Source organism: Tinamus guttatus, unplaced genomic scaffold (genome assembly GCF_059628265.1).
Source record: "Tinamus guttatus ecotype Peru unplaced genomic scaffold, ASM5962826v1 Tinamus_guttatus_pri_ptg000246l, whole genome shotgun sequence".
Lineage (NCBI taxonomy): Eukaryota > Metazoa > Chordata > Aves > Tinamiformes > Tinamidae > Tinamus > Tinamus guttatus.
The window spans coordinates 499,833-519,781 of NW_028288780.1; the positions used below are offsets into that span (position 1 = coordinate 499,833).

Here is a 19,949-nt window from a genome sequence, read left to right on the forward strand (position 1 = left end):
ATTGCAGCAGTAATCATAGTGATTCACTGTCTTTAAATACTCAATTCTACTTACAGTGATAGTTATATATATAAAAAAATTCACAAATCTTTATACACATACTGTAAAAATCACCTTCCACTAAAACAATTTACATCTGCTATGAGCATTTAAAAAATAAATTACACAGACTTGTTTCACCTATTCTTTCTGTTTCTTAAGAAAACTAATCTCATCACTATCAACAGGATGTTCATATTTGTAAACATGGCAGAGGGATTCATGTTACCAAAAAACAGTATGCCCCAAAAAATTGCCTTGATAAAAACTCTGATGAACGAGGATCCTTTTAATTGGCACAAAGCAATATAAATGCATGTATGCCAGTGCAAAACAACTGTCTTGTGATCTTCTCTAACTCTCCTACAGGGATGTATGAATTCATCATAGAGATAAAAATTTGATGGGCTTATATTATGATTGTAGCCAATTTAGGCCTTTCATGCCTTAAAGTAAGTGCCAAGTGTTGAACTTGTTACTTTACCTCTTCACTTGCTACTGTTAAAAACCTTTGGCTGCGATCTAGTAGAGAAATGCTTCCTCTGCCTCAAAGAGCTGGTGGGCGCTGAGGTGCCAGGGCCTTGGTCTTGGTGCTTGCGGGCACCACAGGATGGTACCTACAGCAAAACCAAAAAGCTGCTGGGGTGCAACAGCTGTGCTTCAAACAGCAGAGCAGCTCCAACTTGCACTAACAGAGAATGCAGTTGTTGGCAAGATCGAGCTGCTCAACATATGTAATAAAGTGTGGAAATGTGCTCGATTGGGCTTCTAGCAGAAAGCTCATTATAGCAGTCTTCTGCTATAAACAGCCTTCATGTCAACTCAAGTGCACTTTTTTTTTTTTTGCATCTAAATCTGTTTGTGCATGTGACAGTTAATCATTGCCCGTATACCTACCTATTCACAAAGACTGAAGAGTTGGGTGCTGATTAAATGGATTCTTCCAAATTTCAGCAATGGCATAGATGGAAAATAAATAACCAAGCCACATGCTGCCACTAAAATAATAAAAAAATAGCCACAGTACTGCCCAGCAAGATAACTGCAGTTATTTAAAATAAGCTCTATAAATAAATAGATAGAAAAACCTCAATGCAAACTGAAAAACAAAGACACTTCTCTTATAACGCCCAAAGTGGGAATGGAGTTACTAAATAGTATATAAGTATTCCATACTATATATATTTCTATATAATATATTTGATATGTTTTGGTGTGGCCAGATGGATAGGAAAAAAACACAATGATTAACTTCAGTCAGTATTTGCTCTGTTGAAGCCAACCTCCTGTGTTATTATATATGTCATTAACTGTCCCTATAGTGGTTTGGCCTTTTTACCCATCTTAGATTTTGCAATCACCTTTCTGGCAGAGCAGACTAGTTCAGCTTTCTTTTGTGGTCTCCATAGTTCTCTTGGGCAGTCAACAGGTTCATAGAAGTATTTGACTGGCTGGATGCTGTTTTTTTCATCCTTTACTTTTTTCAACAAGATTCTTCCTTTCTGGAAGGAATGAGGCTTTGTGTCAGGGATGTTATATGAAGTGTTTTGACTTCCTCGGCTCCTGAAATTAAGAATAATGATTATTTGTAATTACTGTTGAGTCTTGAAAAGTGAAAGGTGTCAAAAATGTCCCAAACCCTTAGATTTTTTGAAGAGAGAAATAGCCTTTTTTTTTTTTTTTTTTTAAACAGAACCAGGTTGAAAGGTTAATAACTAATATTAGCAAGATGGACTGTATTTCTCAAAACTCAAAAGCATCCCTCACTAAAAGAACCCTTACATGTGTTACTGCTGAACCTTCTTCATGCATAGTGCCCTATGCTTTTATTCAGAATACCATTCTGTTGATTTTTGTAGTGTTGTCACTTTGCTGAGGTCCATATACCCTTAGCTCGATGATCTCAGGGGATTTTAAAGATACATGTGTTCATGGCAACTTGCTGCAAAAAATGAATACCCCATGTCTTCAAAAGACAGTATGGCACCGGCAACAATAAAAAGCAGATGCTGCAATGGTGCTGATTCCTTGGTGGGGGTCTCCTCAGTGGGGAATCGCCTTGGTGGGATCTCAGTGTTGTGACAACATGGCCAAGTCCCAGTGCTTGATGCTACTCAGAGGTTGGTCTAACAGGTTTGGCTCTAAAATTTGACTACAAAACTTCAGCTTTGGCTTTAGGGTTTGATCTGAAACATGAGAAAAGGGGAGTACTGTAACTGGTATAGACAGGGGAATAAAAGCTTCAGACCCGAACTAAGCTGAATTCTCTTTCCTGACTGTGATGACTCAAGCCTGGTGAGAGCTGCTGAAACTGGTGTGCTTGGGTGTAGTTGGAACATGGCGCCTGGTGTTGTGAACCATGCCTTCTGCTCTGAAATGTTATGTTGAAACTACAGTTCCACAGTTTAGTTCAATAAGAACTTTACAGTTCCCTGTTAACACAATCCTGAAATGTTTTACAGCAGATGCATATAGTAAAACAGCAGCACTATGAATTTAAGGCATCAGCTCATGAATACCCAGCTCCCATGACTGAAGTGAAGAGCAGATGTGCTGATGTACAAACTATGTTAAGAGTTCCCATAGGAACTATTCTCCATAGCTCATTGTTTCTGGAAACCATGTATCTGTAGTATTACTTGTCCTAGGACTGAACAGCACACACTTGACAGAGAAGGTTATGCAAAAAGCTGCAGCTCTTTAAGTGCATGCAGCTCAATCCCTTGCCCCTCAGGACCTGCAGCTGCACTTTCCAGTCTCCCCGGTGCCATCCTCCAAGGTGAGAGTTCCTTGTTATAACAGCCACTGGTATTGTCCCACTTTAAAGCAATCTGCTACTCTCCTGGCTATGAGCAATCACCTCATATAGCCACACAGAGACCTTCCATTTGATCAGCAATAGCAAGAAGAGCACCACCAAAATGTCTTCCCCTTCTCTTGTATGCTCTTCCTCCAAATTTGGCCTGATTTGAAACCTACTCTTTAAAAGACCAGAAGGGTGTCATGAAAGCTTCTGTAATTGTCGGCAGCTTTGCCAACCAGACTTCACTGTGACGATGTTTCTAGGGGAAAGAGCTGTGCAGATCCAAGCTGGAGCTTATAGGTGCTGTGAAATGCTAGATCAGGCCTGGGCTCTTGCCAGTGTTTGGAAATTACCTGCTGAGGTACAGGTTTTGGTCATTCTGATTTATAACAATTTCTTAGACACAGCTTGCTAAGGTCTATTAGTTATTTGTTGTTAAAACACGTAGTGTTCTGTTTTTCTCAGATGTTGCTGTTATGAAGAAGTATAATTTATCCCCAACATGCATGCAGGTTTTCTTGCAACAGGTGATGGTAGTCACTCCACTGCAGCACTGAAAGATACTATTAGACCCAAAACAGATCAAAGCTAAGATGATCAGTGGGGATAGCCTAAAAGAGCTAAACTGTATTTAAATTAAATGTACTTATAGTGGAGAAAATGAACTGCAGTTCCTAACTCATAATATGAGAAAAGGCAGCTAAGGCTAATGAAAATTAACAGGGATTTCAAAGTCCCAGACACGTGATGAGGCAAAAAGTTTTGTGGGAATTAGAAGCTGAGGGAGAGAAACCCAAACTAGTGTTCCAGGGAGCGAAGATGTGCTGTCTGACCCACATTCAGCCAAGCAAACTCCAAACCAGTCACCAGCAAAGACACAGATACCCTGGAAACCAGCCCTATTAGTCTTGCTGCTCAAAAACCAACTGCTTGAGTAACCTGAGATGTTGTTAATGTCCCACTTAAGTCAGGACACTTGTTTGCTTACACGTGATTTCTAAGCTGACCATGTTACTGCCAGTTAGGAAATGACAACTGTCTCTCTCCTACCTACAGAAGGTTAGAGATATTTTCATTTGAAACAGGGCCTGTGTTCCCTGAGGAACTGAGCTTTGCAAAAAGCTTATATAGTTAAACAGGAAGAAGTCCTTTATTTTACACAGTTACCTTTTTTTTAAAAAAAAAAAAACAGATTTTTAATGCTAGAGAAATCTGTTTTTCACTATTACATAAAATAAATACAGATCACACTCAGGTATAGGTGTTGATTCAAAATCTGCCCCTGATCCACAGCCCACCCTGATTCTGACCTTAGGATCAGTTTGAGATAGCAAAAGCAAAAATGCAAGTGTGCTAACTTAGTATCTACAAATATGAGGGAAAAAAGAAGAGGCATACATACAGGCATCTGGGTTTCTTATGCAATGAAATTTCTGTAAACTGCAAAGAAAACAGAAACATGTTACTGATATTAACATTAAATTATCAAGTAATTAAAGCATGACAATAAAATTGCTGAGTTAAAATATTTGAGATGTATGCCATCTTCAGACTTACATTTCCATTCTCATGTGCTGTTACTACTGGAACACTAACATGAGAAACTTAAGTTGGAGGAATAATAATCAGCGTTTTTTATTTATATCTTATTTTTAAACTCATAATATGTGAATTGCTAGTGGTTGCATTTTTCCCATTATTTTTATTGTAACTATAATCAAAGTAAATTGCTGAAGAAGTGTGGGCTGAACAGAGATTCTTCACATTAGATTAAGCAGTGCAGTTACAATCAGAAGTAATTATTACATTCAAGATAATTAATAGGGGATAGTGCCTCAAACTGCATTAATTTTATCTCGGAGCCTTAAATTTTGCAGTCATATTTTTCAATTCTTGTAGTTTTTACACAAGCAGTTAAGAAACTCCAGCTCCGAATGCTTGGCTCTGCCTGCAGAAGCACAGAGTGGTGCAGGGTGAGAACTCAAGGGTTTCCCTTCCTTTCCCCCTGCTCCAAATCCCAAGGTCACTTAAGAAAACAGCTTCCCAGCCCAAGCAATTTTGCATGACTCCATTTATTCAGACAAGGTGCCTAACAGTTTGGGAGCAATTTTGTCCAGTCTTTCACCCCATCATTTTCTGAAGTCAGCATGCCAAGCATGTCAGATTTGGCATTTGAAAACCATTATTTTCCAGTAACTTGAGAACCATTATTTTTCCCTGTGTCCCTAGTATTTTCCCCAACTTGTAGGTGGACTTTTGCCCAACCCAACGTTGCTTGTCCTCCGTCAGGGATGGCAGTCTGGAGCTGTTGTGTGCTTTTCTCCAGTTACCTTGTGAAGGGCAAGCTGGCCAATATTTGGATGGATGACCTCCAAGGAATGCTTAAGTCATTCAGAAAGAGGGGCAGCTGCCTCAAAAGTTAGCACCTTCTCCAAGGGACACCATTGAGCCAAGAATCCCGGTAAACGCATCAAGAGCATGGGAGACAATTTAATTCTGAGGCTCATCTTTATAGTCCTCTTCAGTGTTCTCAAAGACACTGAGAGGGGAACCTATGCTAAATTTTGGACAGCTCTGTTTACTCAGTTCTTGCCTAAAAGTCTTCATCTTCCAAGTAGCTATAAGAATCTTTGCTTTCCACCATTAAATACCTTTTTAGTTTTCTGCATGATCAAATGGCTTTCACCTCCAAGGAAGAGTAAATAGTAAAGTTGAAATGTTCTTTCAAAGATATGTGGATATCTATATAAATGTAATGCATTGTAGGAAAAAATACACTGAATTTAGTGAGAATGAGAGCTTCCACAGAAATCATGCTATTCAGCAAGCAATGTTTAGACAGCAGTGGCTTCCAATCTGTGGGCTTATAGAAATTCACTGACTACTTCTAAGAGTTCTATAGTAGCTAACTACGGAAAGGCAGCCTATTTGCCAGCAACCTTACATATTTTCTATAGGAAATTGCATCTCTGCTGACAAAAAGAAAAAAAAAAAAAAGTATCTGCAAAAAGACTGCCAGTAGAACCTTAGTGACCCAAAGGCAATGTGTTTCTGGCAAAGGAAACAGTAGCCATAGCCAAAAATCTGGAAAAATTGTGGAAAAAATGGCAAATATTTCAGTATTCTCCAGTTCGCTTTTCCCATCTTTGTTTCTGCTCTTTTCCTCTCTGCTTCTTTGAGCTTAACATCTCCACATTGTTCCCATCCTTGCTTCCTTGCTGCCCACTGCCAATCTACCTGCAACTTGCTTCGAGTGAAAGGCTGCAAAGCTCAGCTGCCTGCTGCCTTTGCTCATTATCCTGTGACTTGCTTACATTAGGCTAGAATTGAGGACTGCTTTTCATACTGTCCTTTACAAAGAACACTGCAAACATATAGCACGTATGGGAATATGAGCTATTGAGGTTTCTAGTAACACTCAAAACTGTTTGAAATTCACATGTTATTACGAAATGGCAGTTAAAAATATAAATAAAATATAAGCCTAAAGAAACATTTTACAAATACAGATCTGTCTGGAGGAACAATTAGCCTGTCTTACTGGGCCTACTCACATTCAGATTCAAGTACTTTCCCTCCAGTGGTGGGTGACAATTAACGAAAGAACTTTGCTAGCTTACCACAGGTTCGTCAATATCGTTGTGGCGGCACACAAGCTGCTGATTTTGGTAATATTCTAGCTGCCTTTCTGCTAGATCCACCCGCTGCAATAGGTTCTCAATGAAGTGCTGGAGCCTGGCTTTTCCTCGGACTTCTTTCTCTGCTGCTTCTTCAAGGAAGTGGTTGAAAGTAACAACTTCTCTGCAAGATAAATATATGACAGAGAAGTGACACTTAGATAATAGGAAAGGCCCTGGTCTAATTGCTGTCAGAAAATTACTTAGTGACTTGCTAGGTCTTCAAAACCAAGCTGAAATCCAAACCTTGGTGCCACCATGGGCCACAATTCCATATGATGCCTTTCATAAACCCATCAGCCTCCACAGTAGCATAAGCAACAGTTTGATTGTTGCAGCCTGAATTTATCTCCTTAATCTATGCTCCTTGTTTCTGTCCCTGTGTTGTCTTCCCTGGCATTTGATCCCTCACATAATTACAGATAAACCTTGTTTGGCATGCTTAAAGGAATTGTGTGTTTTTACTTCTGAAACAGGCTGCTGGTTTCACCGGTCTGTCTTTGCAGCTGTGATCAAAATAGGTAACTAGAATGATGCCTAGATTTACAGAGGGGGTTTCACCAGTGTCTTGTACAATCGGCAGGCAGTTCCTTCTCCCTGGTGGATATACCTCACCTGATACCTACCCTGCTTTTCACGGTGGTATCTCATGGTGGCTAATTGTTGTCCTTCTCTTCTAGTAAGAGATTTCAGCCTTTCCATGAACATTTATACAAGAGCTGGAAACTTGAATCCTGAATTTATGCTTAGGGGCAATGGATTCTGGCAGTTTTATCATAGTTTAGATGTCTTGGAAATAGTCCTTAGAATCCTGGTGGCTCACAGAATTTAGATGTCTTGGAAATAGTCCTTAGAATCCTGGTGGCCCACAGAATGGAAATGCCATTATCATTAATGATGATGTGCGCTGGAGACAGCACTACAGGCAGCTATTTGAAAACAGGGCAACTTCTCCTTTTCTTACTTACATATATGACTATCAGTCTTGAAACATGATGGGAAGTGCATGAAATAACAAATTTATCTTATTTACTCATAGTCTAACAACAGTAGTTCAATCCAAATACTATGGTAGTTCGTAAGTTAAAAGAGCTACTGTGGCCATTAAATCCCACTTGAGCTGCAATCCTGTAAGTACTTCAAAGTGCAGTGCTGTGAGCTAGCTGGGAGCTGGTAGGGAGGATGGGAGATTAGGATATAACCCACAAGTCACCGCACAGGCAGTATGTGCAGGGAAAGAGTGTTTTTGGTTATGAGTTTACAAATGTTTCTTGTCTGCTGACACCAGTGGAGGCAACAAATTGCACTGTTGACTATAAAAGGTCTCAGCTGTGTATGGAGAGGAAGACCATTTGTGCCTTGCAGATGGTGAGTGGTAAAGGGGTGGTCACTCAGACCTCTTATTTCAGGCAGGAGTGTGGTTACAGAAAGAGGCACATGTTATGAAAAATGGCAAATGAGAATATGTAGGATTCCCCCAGTTAATAAATGCCTGGATAAACAGTTCTTGTTTTGGCAATTAAACCAAACTGTTTTTTGCTTTGTTCAACATTCAAGGCATGGGAGTGAGTGGGACCAACGCTTGCCAAATGAAAAAGGACGTTCAGTAGAAATACATAACTGGAGAGAAGAAGCATTTTAAGTAGAAGCTATGAAAACATGGTAGCAAAAATAGCTTTTTGAGCTTGTGTTTCTAAGAAATCTGAAGTTTCTTAGTATTTCATCAAGAATGGTTCTAACTAAGTAGAGTTGTACATAATTATTTTAAACGGTTACCTGGTTTTGTCCTACAAAGAGCTAGGCATAAAAAAAGGCATCTATGGAAATCTGCCATGGAGAATTTAAGCTGTGTTTGCCTGCTGTATGCAGAGCATAGCAAAAGGGTGTTTACATGGCTAATCTAATGTTAGAAATGCAGTAGAGGCAAGCATGAAGCATTTGGGTGAGGACATTCAAGTGCATTCTCATTACTTTACATTAATCTATTCACAAAATCTGTCTTAAGAGAGAGATAGGAACTTTGTTAAACTCGCTTAATTCATTCCAATTTCAAGGCTTTATATAGTTTCTGTGATTATTAGCTTGTCATGAGTAACACAGTAATAAAGAGCCACCAAAAAGGCTTAGGAAGAAGCCAGCTTGAACTCAGTTTTTGTTCTTTATTCTCACCTCACTTAGAACTCTGTAATTCCTTTGATTTTTATGAAGCTACTTTGGATTTATTTTAGTGTAGGAGCAACCTGAAGCCCATGGTGTTCAAAAATGGGTTCTTCCTCTTCAAACAGGAAGCTCAAAAAAATGGCAACTTGGCCCACTGGCTGTAAATTCCTTCCTGCAGGGAAGGAGAGAGGCACTCGGACAGAGCATGCCTTTCACTGCAGCAGGCGGGTATTCGTGTCAACTTTTAAAAGCTTTCAATTTTAAAAATTTCAAAAATGCTAATATTTGTAATTGTGTCAGCAAAGGTATTAAAAAAAAGGGGGGGGGATTAATTAATCTGCTGTGTGGCAAGTTTTACTTTCCTGAAAACATCTATTTAGTGAGCTGTCCCACAAAGGCAAGAGGGGAAAGCACTGTTCTTTTCTGGAAGGCAGACACTGCTATCAGAAGGACAACAGATATAGTCTCAATAAATAAATAAATTTGCTAGAATTTCCCTTGCTTTCTGGACCATTCATGATACTTAGCACCCTACATGCCATTATTTCTAGAAACTGTTATTAGCAGCAATAGTATTTCCATCATTTTTCTGTTCGCTTAGATGCCTCTATACATCCTATGGATCTGTTTTTAATAATTGTTCTATCTAATTTTTTTTACTTTGTTCTGCAGCCATAGAAGTGCTCTGCAAATTCCCTTTAAAAAGCCATGAGCCAGCATATCCATGCACTAGGCCATAGGCCTTATCCTGCTGCGCAGCACTTCTGTTAGCTCAGCCACTTCGTTTTCACTTCATTCCCCTTTTGCAGGAGAACAACATTCAGCCCCGAGGAGGGACTGCTAACAAGTCTCTCTGCTTGTTCCTCAGAGAGCGGCTGTGGTGCCACTGCTATGCCTTGATTACCTGAAGGTAGTTCCCAGAAGAACTTATACCCTTCTCCCATTGTGAATAATAGAGGGATGGTTCAAAGAACTCATTTAGCTTCTGTACAGTCTTTATTATCTGCTTAATTGGCTTTGTCTCTTGTAGTTTGCACACACTATTTCTTAGCCAAATTGATTACTCTTACTATCTAAAAATAGATATTTTTAATATCTGTTTTTAATAGGTGTGATGGTTTTCTGCTTATGTTATTTATTTCACCTATTTCTCCTGGCCTCTATGATTTTTACTGGAAATGGTATGTGATCTGATTTTCACCTGCTCTTACGCTTTTTGGGCAAATGGATGTTCACAGCAGGTCAAAGGCTGCTTCTCAGTAAGTCAGGAGCAAGCTGGTTCCATGAATGTGGTGGGCAGAAAATCAAAACAGAGTGCAGCAGCAAGGCTCTGTCAGGTGTGGGCTCTTTGCAGAGCAGCCTTGTCACCAGCGCTCACCTGAAGCAGCACTCAGTGGTTGGAGTCTGGCTCAGCCCTGCAGCACTGCTCTTGCAGGGAGCAGTCAGCTACCTACATCTGCAACACTGCTATTTTAAGAAAAGGTGATGAAGAGTTATTAGCTACCTGTGAACCATTTATGCTCTCAGTATCATCCATTTCCCACTTTCTCTAGCTCCTCTTTTTCCTCTCCCTTCTCCTTTGTCCTGCCTGCAGCCTCCTGACCCTTTTCACTGTGAGCTCTGGATCCTGCCACCAACTTTCCTGAGCAGAGCAAATTACACTCAGCCTATCTCAGATCTCTGCAAACTTCTGTAGAGGATAACAGAGTGGTTTCATGTTGCTTTCTTGTAGTAATACAAAAATATATGAATATATTTTGTATTGCCTAATATATTTAAACATTGGGAACTGGGCAGCATGGACAAAAGCTAGTTATTCGTTTTCTCTTGGGTCTTGCAACGTCCGTCAGCCAAGACTTCTTAGGAGGGAGCACTGCCTGCTCTCACAGCAGAGTCATGTGCGACAGGCAACAGCTTCTGGAGTCGGGGCATGGCAAGGGAGAGGGCAGGACAAAGCCAGCAAGGGCTATGTGACCTGGAGAGGCCGCAGAGAAGCAGCAGGAGCCAGGGCTGCTAGTCTGTGGCAGAAGAGCCTTTCCCATGGGCAGAGGAGTTTGAGGGGCATTGATTGTAATGCAGCAGGCCTGAGAGGTGCTCAACTGGGGAGGAGAAAAAAAAAAAAAAAAAAAAAAGGCAGAGGGAAGGACCTGTCCTAGGCAAGGACTTGCTGTCAAAGCTTTTACTTGAATCTGACTCACTGGGGGAATTAACCTATTATAGTTAGCTGGTTTGGCATTTTGCATTGTAACTGGCGTTTAGCTGCTCTTGAGGAAAAAATGCAGACAGGTGTGATTTGAAACTTTTCCAGAAACCTTCATGAAACAACACAAGACATGATAAATAAAGTCATAAACCATAGGCAGAAAAATGAACCTCACTTCGCGCTGTCTTTACTACTGTATGACACGCTTGTCCTTGCAAGACTAGTGAGCTGCAAGTCTTGTGTACTTGTGCAGTTGCTGGCATGGGGACTCTGCAGTTACTCTTAGTGTTTGTATGTTTCTCAGCTGGCAAGAGTGTAGAACGCAGAGTACCTAAAGAGTTTGGGACAACTCCAGCTCCTGTATTTGACAAGAAGGGCTAATGATTTCACCTGTTGTGACTGAACCCTCCTACAAGCACATACTGCTGGTTGCAGGACTATTAACAGCAACTTTAACACCTGCAATTGCTCTGTAGGTGGAGACAAGCATGAAGCTCTCTATGCATATTCTGCTTCCAAGTATCAAATCCTTTCAGAAAATCACACTTTGAATAGCTCTAATTTTTTATAAAACAAATATTTTTGTTATTTTACTTGAGGACAGGAAAGTTGATACTACAGTTAGTTTTCATTTAGTTGTGAAAATATTTTAAATATATCCATTCATTAGGACTGCTGAATTTATCTGCCATCTCTTTGGTGCTGCTGCCTAAAGGCTGATACCTGTTATTCATTAGCTTGTTCCTAGCCCATTATCAGCACCTTTGATTTAAGAGGTTCACACCTCCTCCTCCTCTGGAAAAAAATACTGTCCTATCAGTTGCTCCCATTCAGTTGTTTATGGGTTGTGCTGTAATCTGAGCAATGATGTTACTGGGTTGGCACTGGGAAAGTTAAAATGGTTTATTTTGTAGACTCATTTTATGGGTAGTCATGCTGCACTTGAATCAGTGCAAGTGAGGGGGCAGTAATCTCTCAGGTGGGAAGATGAAAGGAGATGGAGAAGAGGCAGTGGGACCATCTGAAACTGAGGGTGGAAGGTTCTACTTGGAGCAAAATTCTAACTATTTTGTTGTACAACTGATATTGGTATTTTTAAAAAAGCACAAGTTAGAGATCTCTAAGAGATTATGAAACTCTTGATCCCATTGCCAAGCTGTTATTTGCACAAAGAGTTTAATTAATTGCAAGTTTCTGGTGAAGGCACTGGCAAAAATAAATACTCACTACAATAGATATTCTGAAATAGATCTTATATTCCAGGTTATGCCAGAGCACAGACATGACCAGACAGTCTCAAGCAAATGTATTAAACTGCTTAAAGAAGTTAGAGATATGACAACCGACTACATGCATGCTTTTGCCCTGTATTAGGGGACAGGCTGAAACTGTGTTGTCTTAGCATGCCCTGGAAATGAGTGGTATGGGTGCAGGACAGAAGTACAAGACATTCTAATTAATGCTACAGTGAGATAAGAGAGACCAGACAAGTATACCTTAAAAATCTCTACTTCATTTTCTCAGTAAAAAGAAGTTCCCAACAGAAATTCAAATTCATATAAAGAAATAACTATTACATTTTTTGTTGTCCTTGAACATGACAGATACAGAGAATTACTAAGACCCAAATCTTTATTCTGCATATACATCTCATATTAAGATTTAAGGGCACTCTGTCCTTTACTTCAAATGCTGTTCAGACTTATTGAAGGAAAAAAGCACTCTACCTGTTTGTTTTTTTAAGAAAACTTAAGTTTCAGAAACAAATCTCTAGCTGGTTTTAGTTTCAAAGGTTTTCTTGGTATCTTATTCAAGACAAACTTAAGTGCTTTGTGCAAACCTGTGATATCTTTAAGATCATAGTACCCACAGAATCACAGAATGGTTGAGGTTGGAAGGGATCTCTAGTGATCATCTAGTCCAACCCTCCTTCTCAAGCAGAGACAGCTAAAGCACGTGGCACAGGGTGGCATCCAGTAAGGTTTTGAAGATCTCCAGAGAATGAGACTCCACAACCTCTCTGGACAACCTGTTCCACTGTAATCCTGTACTCACTGAGTTTCACTTTCTTTCATGAAACACTGAATAGTTCCTTTCAGGGCATATCTGCTAATTAATCATCTTTTTGCTCAGTAGCTCTACTCCAGGCTTGACCCCATAGCCATCATTCATCCAAGTTGTCCTGGGCCAAACTGGGACAGGTCAGTGAAATGGGTTCTGTCCTTAGTAGCTATGCTTGTATCTGCAGAACATTCAAATTTTTTTTTCTTCCCTCTACTCTCCTCCCCCAAATTTTGGAGGAATGTGATATGAATGTATGAAGTGATGCAGTAGTGCTTTCTATAAGACTTTTCTGTGCTCAGAATCATACTAATTTAACTATGGGTTAGTTTCATTAGTGCGGTACTGTTACCTTTTCCCCCCTCAACACCTGATCCCCAGAAAGGCATCACACCAATATAAGCATGCACAGCTGTATATATTAGCACAGGTATTTTTGCAAGGGAAGAAGAAGAAGAAACTATAACTAAAGGGTAGTAACTAAACTGAAAGATTTGCTCTATTAATGTCTGTTGGACTGCTATATCTTTTATTCAAAGCAAAGAACAGATCAATTGACACTTGTAAAGAATATAACCCTAATAACTATAGAACAAATTCTGTATGGGCAGCCCTGTAGCTGCTGGCAGCTTAAACCAATTCTCCTCCTCTCAGCAGAATGAGAGGTTAAAGTAAAACCAAATAGTGCTGTAATTTACATTATCACTGCTAATCAAAGCACTAGCTAATTTCAACTTAGAAAAGGATTTACTCCCTACAGAGTTTTGAAGCTTACAGACTTGTTGCTCGCTTTGAAAAGCACATCAGAGAAATCAGCTTCTGACAACACAGCCACTTGAAGCATCACAGTCTTTCTATACCTTGCATGCTTGATGCAAGTTGAGGTTCAGGACACACAGATTTAATAGGTGGAACAGAGAAGAAATGAAATTACATGAAGATGCAGTGACCTCAGATGTATTGTGTCTGCTGAGGGGTGCAGGTCTCAGCAGTGTGATATCTACCTTCACTAGTCTGGGCAGAAAGAAAATACATGAGGCCTGAAAGAGCTGCATTTCTGGAACAAGAACATGGAGATGTTTAAATAAAAAAGTAATATATCTTATACCCTTCAAATTTACTTTTTCACAGCTAATTCATAGGCCAGATCTCTGGGTTTCAGCACTAACTATAAACATCATTTTTTCATCTTCAACATCTAGTTAACTCTTTTATTCTTACATGTAGTAGCAGGTCTAGCATAACATCTCACAGAGCTCCCTAGATTATCTAGGCATCTTTCATACAGATGAAAATACACCAAATTAATACATTCAATAATGAGTCATTTGTTACTTGGGATTCTCTTTCCATTAAGATCCTTGCAGAGTATGCAGCAATGTTCAGATATGGTTCCAATACAGACATCTAACCTCTTTATCAGAACATTGTTGTTTTTCGAGAGTTGTTTCAAGAGGGTTTTTTAAAAAAAAAATTATTCTCAGACTGATCTGGAGTAGACATACCTCAGCCTGCCTGGTATCTAAAAATGCGTATTGATTATAACCTCTTTCTTCTTTTCACATGAACCTTATTCCACCATAATACCTGGTAGAGATGACCATTCAGATACCAAAGGGAAGACTTGTTTCCTTTACATCTTTCTATCTTTTTTTTTTTTCCCTCCCTAAGGAAGCTCTAGGAAAAAAAGATGTTTTCTTTTTTCTTCTTAAAAAAAAAGTCAGCTACAGTGGCTCAATATTAGTCCTACTTTGGGGGAAAAAAAGTTATCCATATTTAAAAGACTTTTTATGGGGAAAAATAACAAAAATCCAATGAAAGCATTTATTTCTGAAGGTCAGCAAGTATCCAAGCCAGTCCCTGAGGGGTGCCTTTGACTTTGTCAGTCTGCAGTGAGAACTCCTGCCTCTGCAATTTCCATTAAGTAGTCTTGTTTGGCTTCGTAATCATTTGGACTTCGTCCAGAAATTGAAGCCAGAGTTGAGGTCCTCCTTTTGAAGGAGAAAGTTTTTTCAGCACACAAGATGAGTTGGTTTTTGAATAAACAAAAGCTAATGAATAAGGAAATGGGTCTCAGAACTTACCAACAACCTATGAGAAAACAGGACAAGTTCTGATGTCAGTAAAGGTTATGAACATCCTTTCTTTTCCTCTCTTTTACATATCATATTCACTTCTTATTTGCTTCCGTGGCACAGAGCAAAACATTCAAGGCATTTTTTGAGGTTCTGATCTGAAGAGCTCTTCCCCTCCCATTCCTTGTTCCACTAAGTCTCTTTGGCCTCAGAATCATATCTTCTGTTCTTGTGACAGCTGTTAAATAAGCAGGCCCGGGGACACGTGGCCTCTTCTTGTGCCTTTCATACTAGTGTTAAAAATCTCAACCTTTCCTGCCTTTCTTTTCACAAATCAGTTTTCTCTCTCCCTCACATTCATTCTTTCTCCCTCCAGAAACCTCGCTAAGTCAGTTTTTTTCCCCCTGCCCCTTCTCTTCTTCCTTGCTAGTCCATGGCTCTCCTTTCCACTCTACAGCACGGCAGGAGTTTTTACAACTCTATTTTTGCTCCACTGTATGGTCTCTGCCATGACAGAAAAACATACCAAGTTTTTCTGTGGATCAGAAGCCTTGCATCATGTCTGTCCTCTAGTTAGTTTGGAGTAAAATTTCATGTCTTCATTCTAGATATCTGAACTTCAGCATCTCACCCCAAATGGATGTTTACCTGAGGTCCCTCTTAGGTCCTCAGAGGAAGAACCTCTACAGAACAATTCCTCCCACACTGTCTTTCTAGAGCAGGTAGGATGAATCACACTGTGAAAGAGCCCAAAATGAAAGTTTGGCTGGAAGCTGTCATCTTTGATGCCTCAAGTTAGGTGGGAATTCTACCATAAGTGTATTCAAAAGGTAAGTTATCCTCACAGCTTCCTTCCATCATTCTTTCAAATCCCTGTCTCAGTTTCACTATTAGCTTTACCTTTATCTTGAATCCTTAAATCTTCTCTTCTGCGAGGTTCAGCTGGTATTTCTGAAACCAGAAGCTTTGACAAATATTACTGCAAAGAAGATGCATCTCCCAGAGGCTCAAATCCTGTCACTTTTGCTGTCCTCTGTCCTGGGAAATCCACAATACTGCCTCAGGAGCCAACATCACTTTCTCTTTCTAGTCCTTAAACCACAGAAAGAAAGGATGAAAACCCTCCAAACTTCCTACACTGAACTCCTACACCACCTTCCTTATTTCTTTTAAGATCAGCATCATGGCAACTAGCATTCCTCATCCTTCTTCTGTGAGCAGAGGAATTGGTTCAGAAGCACTCCCCTATTGAGATCCAAATTTGCATTCTTCTAAAATAAGTTGAACTGCTCTCAAAACGCCTGGAAATGTTTCAGCAAGTTCTGAAAAAAATAAGTAGTTCATGTATAAATAATATATCAGACATCACTACATTTTTAATGGAGGCATCATGAATATGTTTTTAGATGAACTAGGCTTGTCAAAATGACTCTGGCATCTGCTTCTTCTTCCCAGATACGTGACACCAGTTTCATAGTTGTGTGTCCATCTAAAACACCTGCTTGAATATGGTCTCTTGAGCATCACTTTCCCATACAGCTTTGCTGTGGTACAGGAGCTCATCTATTGTACCAGCAAGTCCCTAATGTCACTGGGAAAACTCCAGGGGAAAGGTGCCATCTGTAGTGATACCTAATGCCTCCAGCACTCCCTATGCAGCTCTTCTTAAAAAACACAGCGCATTAGAGATGTCAGTTTAAATCGGATTATATGCTGATGACAGCTTAGACTTGTTCCTGTCCCCGTGAAATAAGGGTCACAACATGGACGTTACAGGACGTAGGAGCCAGTCACCATGACAGAGGCACCGCTCTGAGCATGAGCATGCCTAGCGGAGCTGTCCTGTGCCGTTCAGGAGCTGCGCTCACGTGGACTACTGCTCCAGAAGAAATGACTGAGAACTGGTGAAGACCAGGCCCCTTTCTGCCATTGGGCCATCCACCGAGCCCTCTCCCCCAGGCTTTTCCCTCCCTCCCGCACGTGCTGGCGAGGCCAGTTCCTTGGGCCTGCGCGAAGCCCCCAGCGTGCGTACTTACTCCTCCTTCCTGTGCAGCTCCTCCTCGGACTCGCTGAGGCGCTGCTTGAGGGCTGCAATCATCTCCACTGCGACATCCACCTGCCTGCTCAGGGCACGCTCCCGCCGCTGCACCTCCTGCTTCTTCTGCGAGAGCTGCACGAAAGCTGCTCGCACCTCCAGCAGCTCGGCCGTTTTGCGGGCTAGCTCCTGGGTGAGCCTCTCGATTTTCTTCTCGATGGTCTGGTCCACGGCCTCCACCATCCTGTTGAACTTCTCCCTGACGTGCGCCTCGAGGGCGGCCTTGGGCTCGCCGCCTGGGAAGCCGGGCTCGGCGGCATCGGTGGGCACGTAGTCGGCCAGCAGCGACGCCGGCCTCTCGGCCTCCAGCTCGAGCGGCTGCCGGCCCTCAGAGCCACCGCGGGGCTGGGCGGCGGGGAGCAGCTCGGCATCCTGGCGGCAGGAGAGGAGGCGGCTGGGGCCCAGCAGGCTGCCCCCGGCGCAGCCGCACTCCAGGTGCGCCCGCAGCGCCGACAGGCTGCGGAAGCCGCCACCGCCGCAGCGCGGGCAGCGGAAGGGCCGCCGCTCCGGAGAGCGCTGCCGCGGGAGCCCGCGCCGCGCCGCCGCGCGCTGCATCCCCGGCGCAGCGGAGCCGCCGCCTGCCGGGCCGCGCGCCCGGCCCGCGCAGCCCGCCGGGGCGGGGCGGGGAGGCGGGGAAGGGGCGCCGCGCTCCGCCCGCCGCCGCTGTGGCCGGCTCGCCCGGCCGCCGGGGCCGCGCCGCGTTCACCCACTTGTTGCGCCGCCCGCTGCCCCGGGGGAGCCGTTTGAAGCAGAGCCGTAAATGAGGCCGGGGTGCCGCCGCCGGAGTGCCGGCCTGCGGAGGAGCGGCACGGGGGCCGGGCCGGGCACGGCCGTGCGGGCGGGCAGAGGAGCGAGGGCTCCGGGAGCTCCGAGCAGCCCCGGCAGGTGCGGGCAGTGAGCAGGGACTGGGCTGTGCAGAGCACCCAAGTGCACCCGACGCGTTCAGAACGAAGCCTATGAAAAGCCTCAGGTTGGGAGAAGTGGAGGAAAAGGAGCCAAAGATGTGCTTGGTTACGCCCTGAGCCAGGGAGCGGGGTTTTTCTCCCAGCTCATGTGCTAGAGCAGTTAGTGTTTGAGCTAGGTGCTGTGCTCTGCCTGTGGCTGGGCCATAAAAGTGCTGCCAACCACATGTGGTTCCTTGGGCGTGTGCCAAAGGATGGCAGAACTAAAGCCACCTTGACCACTGCAAGACAGAAGCGACACAAGTGAATTACCTGGCCATGACTTATTTTAGGCAGGAAAGAGGAAAGAAAGAAGGTTTCTAAGAACTCTAGGATCCCGCAATAGCATTGGTATGAACAATATGTAAAGTCTTTAGAGAAACAGGGCCTGGGAGAGCAGAGAGCCCCAACAGCCCCTGCTGACCCATATGTCAGTGCCATTTACCTTCTCATAGACTGATATGCTGGGGGAGCCTAAAATGTCTACGGTAGCTTCTTTTATGTTGGAGGGCTGTACATCGTAGTGATTACATAAAAAGGCACTTACATCCCTGCAGTTGCGTATGGCCCTTTTTTAAACTGCGTCAAGTAGCCAGAAAGATCTGCGATTGTAAATATGGCCCTAAGCTGGTGTCACAAAGTAAGGGAGTGATGCCCTAATGGGATTTCCATTTTGAGAATGAAGAAGTGATAGATTGGTATCAGAGCCCCTTCAATAGGTAGATATGCTTTCAAGTCCAGGTATTTTTTCCCAGCACTGATACATATCTATTTTTACAAATTCTAGAGAACAGGAACAAGGCTGATTTTAGAGTTATGGCCTTTTTGAGGTCACAGTGAATCACTGCTCTTCTGCAACGTTGTGCTTGAGGCTATAGTGATAATATAGTGCAGATTTTTATTGTTATGGGAGAACGCAGTGCTCTAAAGTTTAATTCTGTGTTCTGTGAGTGAAATGCACAGGCATAGTCCTACTAAACACCGAGAAAATGTGTGCGCGTTGATAAATGCCTTTGATGTGATTAAGACATTCCCAGTAAATGATTCACCAGATGGCACATCAAAGGCAGTTGCTCAGATTGCCTTCCAGAGCTTCAGCTAATCTTTATAGTGTGGGCTACCATCCATGCTGCAACTTTTGCATTAGTTATTTGTCCTGTATTACCTTGTCGACATGTGGTGATCTTGCCTGCATTTGCCATCATGTACCAGTAAGTCAATACCAGTAAGTGGTGGAGGACAGGAGGGAATAGTGTTGAACTATCTTGGCTTCAGACTTGAGGATTACTTTAGCAGAACAGACATGTGGCTGTGACCCTGCTTTGGATCCCATTTTCTCTGTTGTTGTCCTCAGTTGATCCATATTTGTTCCTATTGTGTCTACTGCCTTCCGGTGTTTCTCCCCCAGATCAGAGGAGGGTATTCAGTCGCTGCATGAATACTGGAGAAGCAAGAGGGGTAAACTGGGCCTGGTAGGGTGCTACGGGAGGCCACGTCCACACAGGGAAGAGGTGGCTGTAACATGAACCCATATGGTCTTGGGGAACAAAAATGTTGATGACTTTCCCACTTATCTCCTTCTTAAGGCCTTGGTGAGGCAGATCCAAAGTCCAGCAGCTATCTAGCCCCAGTTAACTTCTTCCTTCCTCCAAGTTTTCTCACTGTTTCCTTGCACTCTCACTTTTTTTTTTTTTTGATGGATTGGGATGTTACTCATCATCTCTTGCTTTACCTATTCCTGATTTTCCCATTTGGATGCGAAGTCTAGTTGTTCTCTCAACATTTGGTCTCCTGACCAATAGGAACAGTCTCCCTTTGATATATCTGTGTGTATTTTTCCATACATTATCCTTTATAAGTCTGAGCTCTATCCCCTTGATTTAAATCTAAGTAGG

General features: G+C 42.4%; 1 protein-coding gene across 1 annotated transcript; it reads right to left on the reverse strand.

The window, feature by feature from the left end:
* Window positions 1-709: 709 nt before the first annotated feature.
* On the reverse strand, window positions 710-17,668 carry ZNF365 (zinc finger protein 365). Its single transcript, XM_010215219.2, has 4 exons — window positions 17,055-17,668; window positions 6,463-6,643; window positions 4,245-4,282; window positions 710-1,602 (listed from the first exon to the last, which is right to left on the reverse strand). Exons 1-4 carry the CDS (start codon window positions 17,666-17,668, stop codon window positions 1,356-1,358), a joined length of 1,080 nt encoding a protein of 359 aa, XP_010213521.2. The 3' UTR covers window positions 710-1,355.
* Between the last annotated feature and the right edge of the window lie 2,281 nt (window positions 17,669-19,949).

Coding starts and splice junctions, on each gene's coding strand:
- ZNF365 (XM_010215219.2), bottom strand. CDS start 17,668: ATGCAGCGCGCGGCGGCGCGGCGCGGGCTCCCGCGGCAGCGCTCTCCG. Junction 4,283..6,462: donor ACGATATTGACGAACCTGTG/GTAAGCTAGCAA, acceptor TTTTCTTTGCAG/TTTACAGAAATTTCATTGCA. Junction 1,603..4,244: donor CATAAGAAACCCAGATGCCT/GTATGTATGCCT, acceptor TCTTAATTTCAG/GAGCCGAGGAAGTCAAAACA.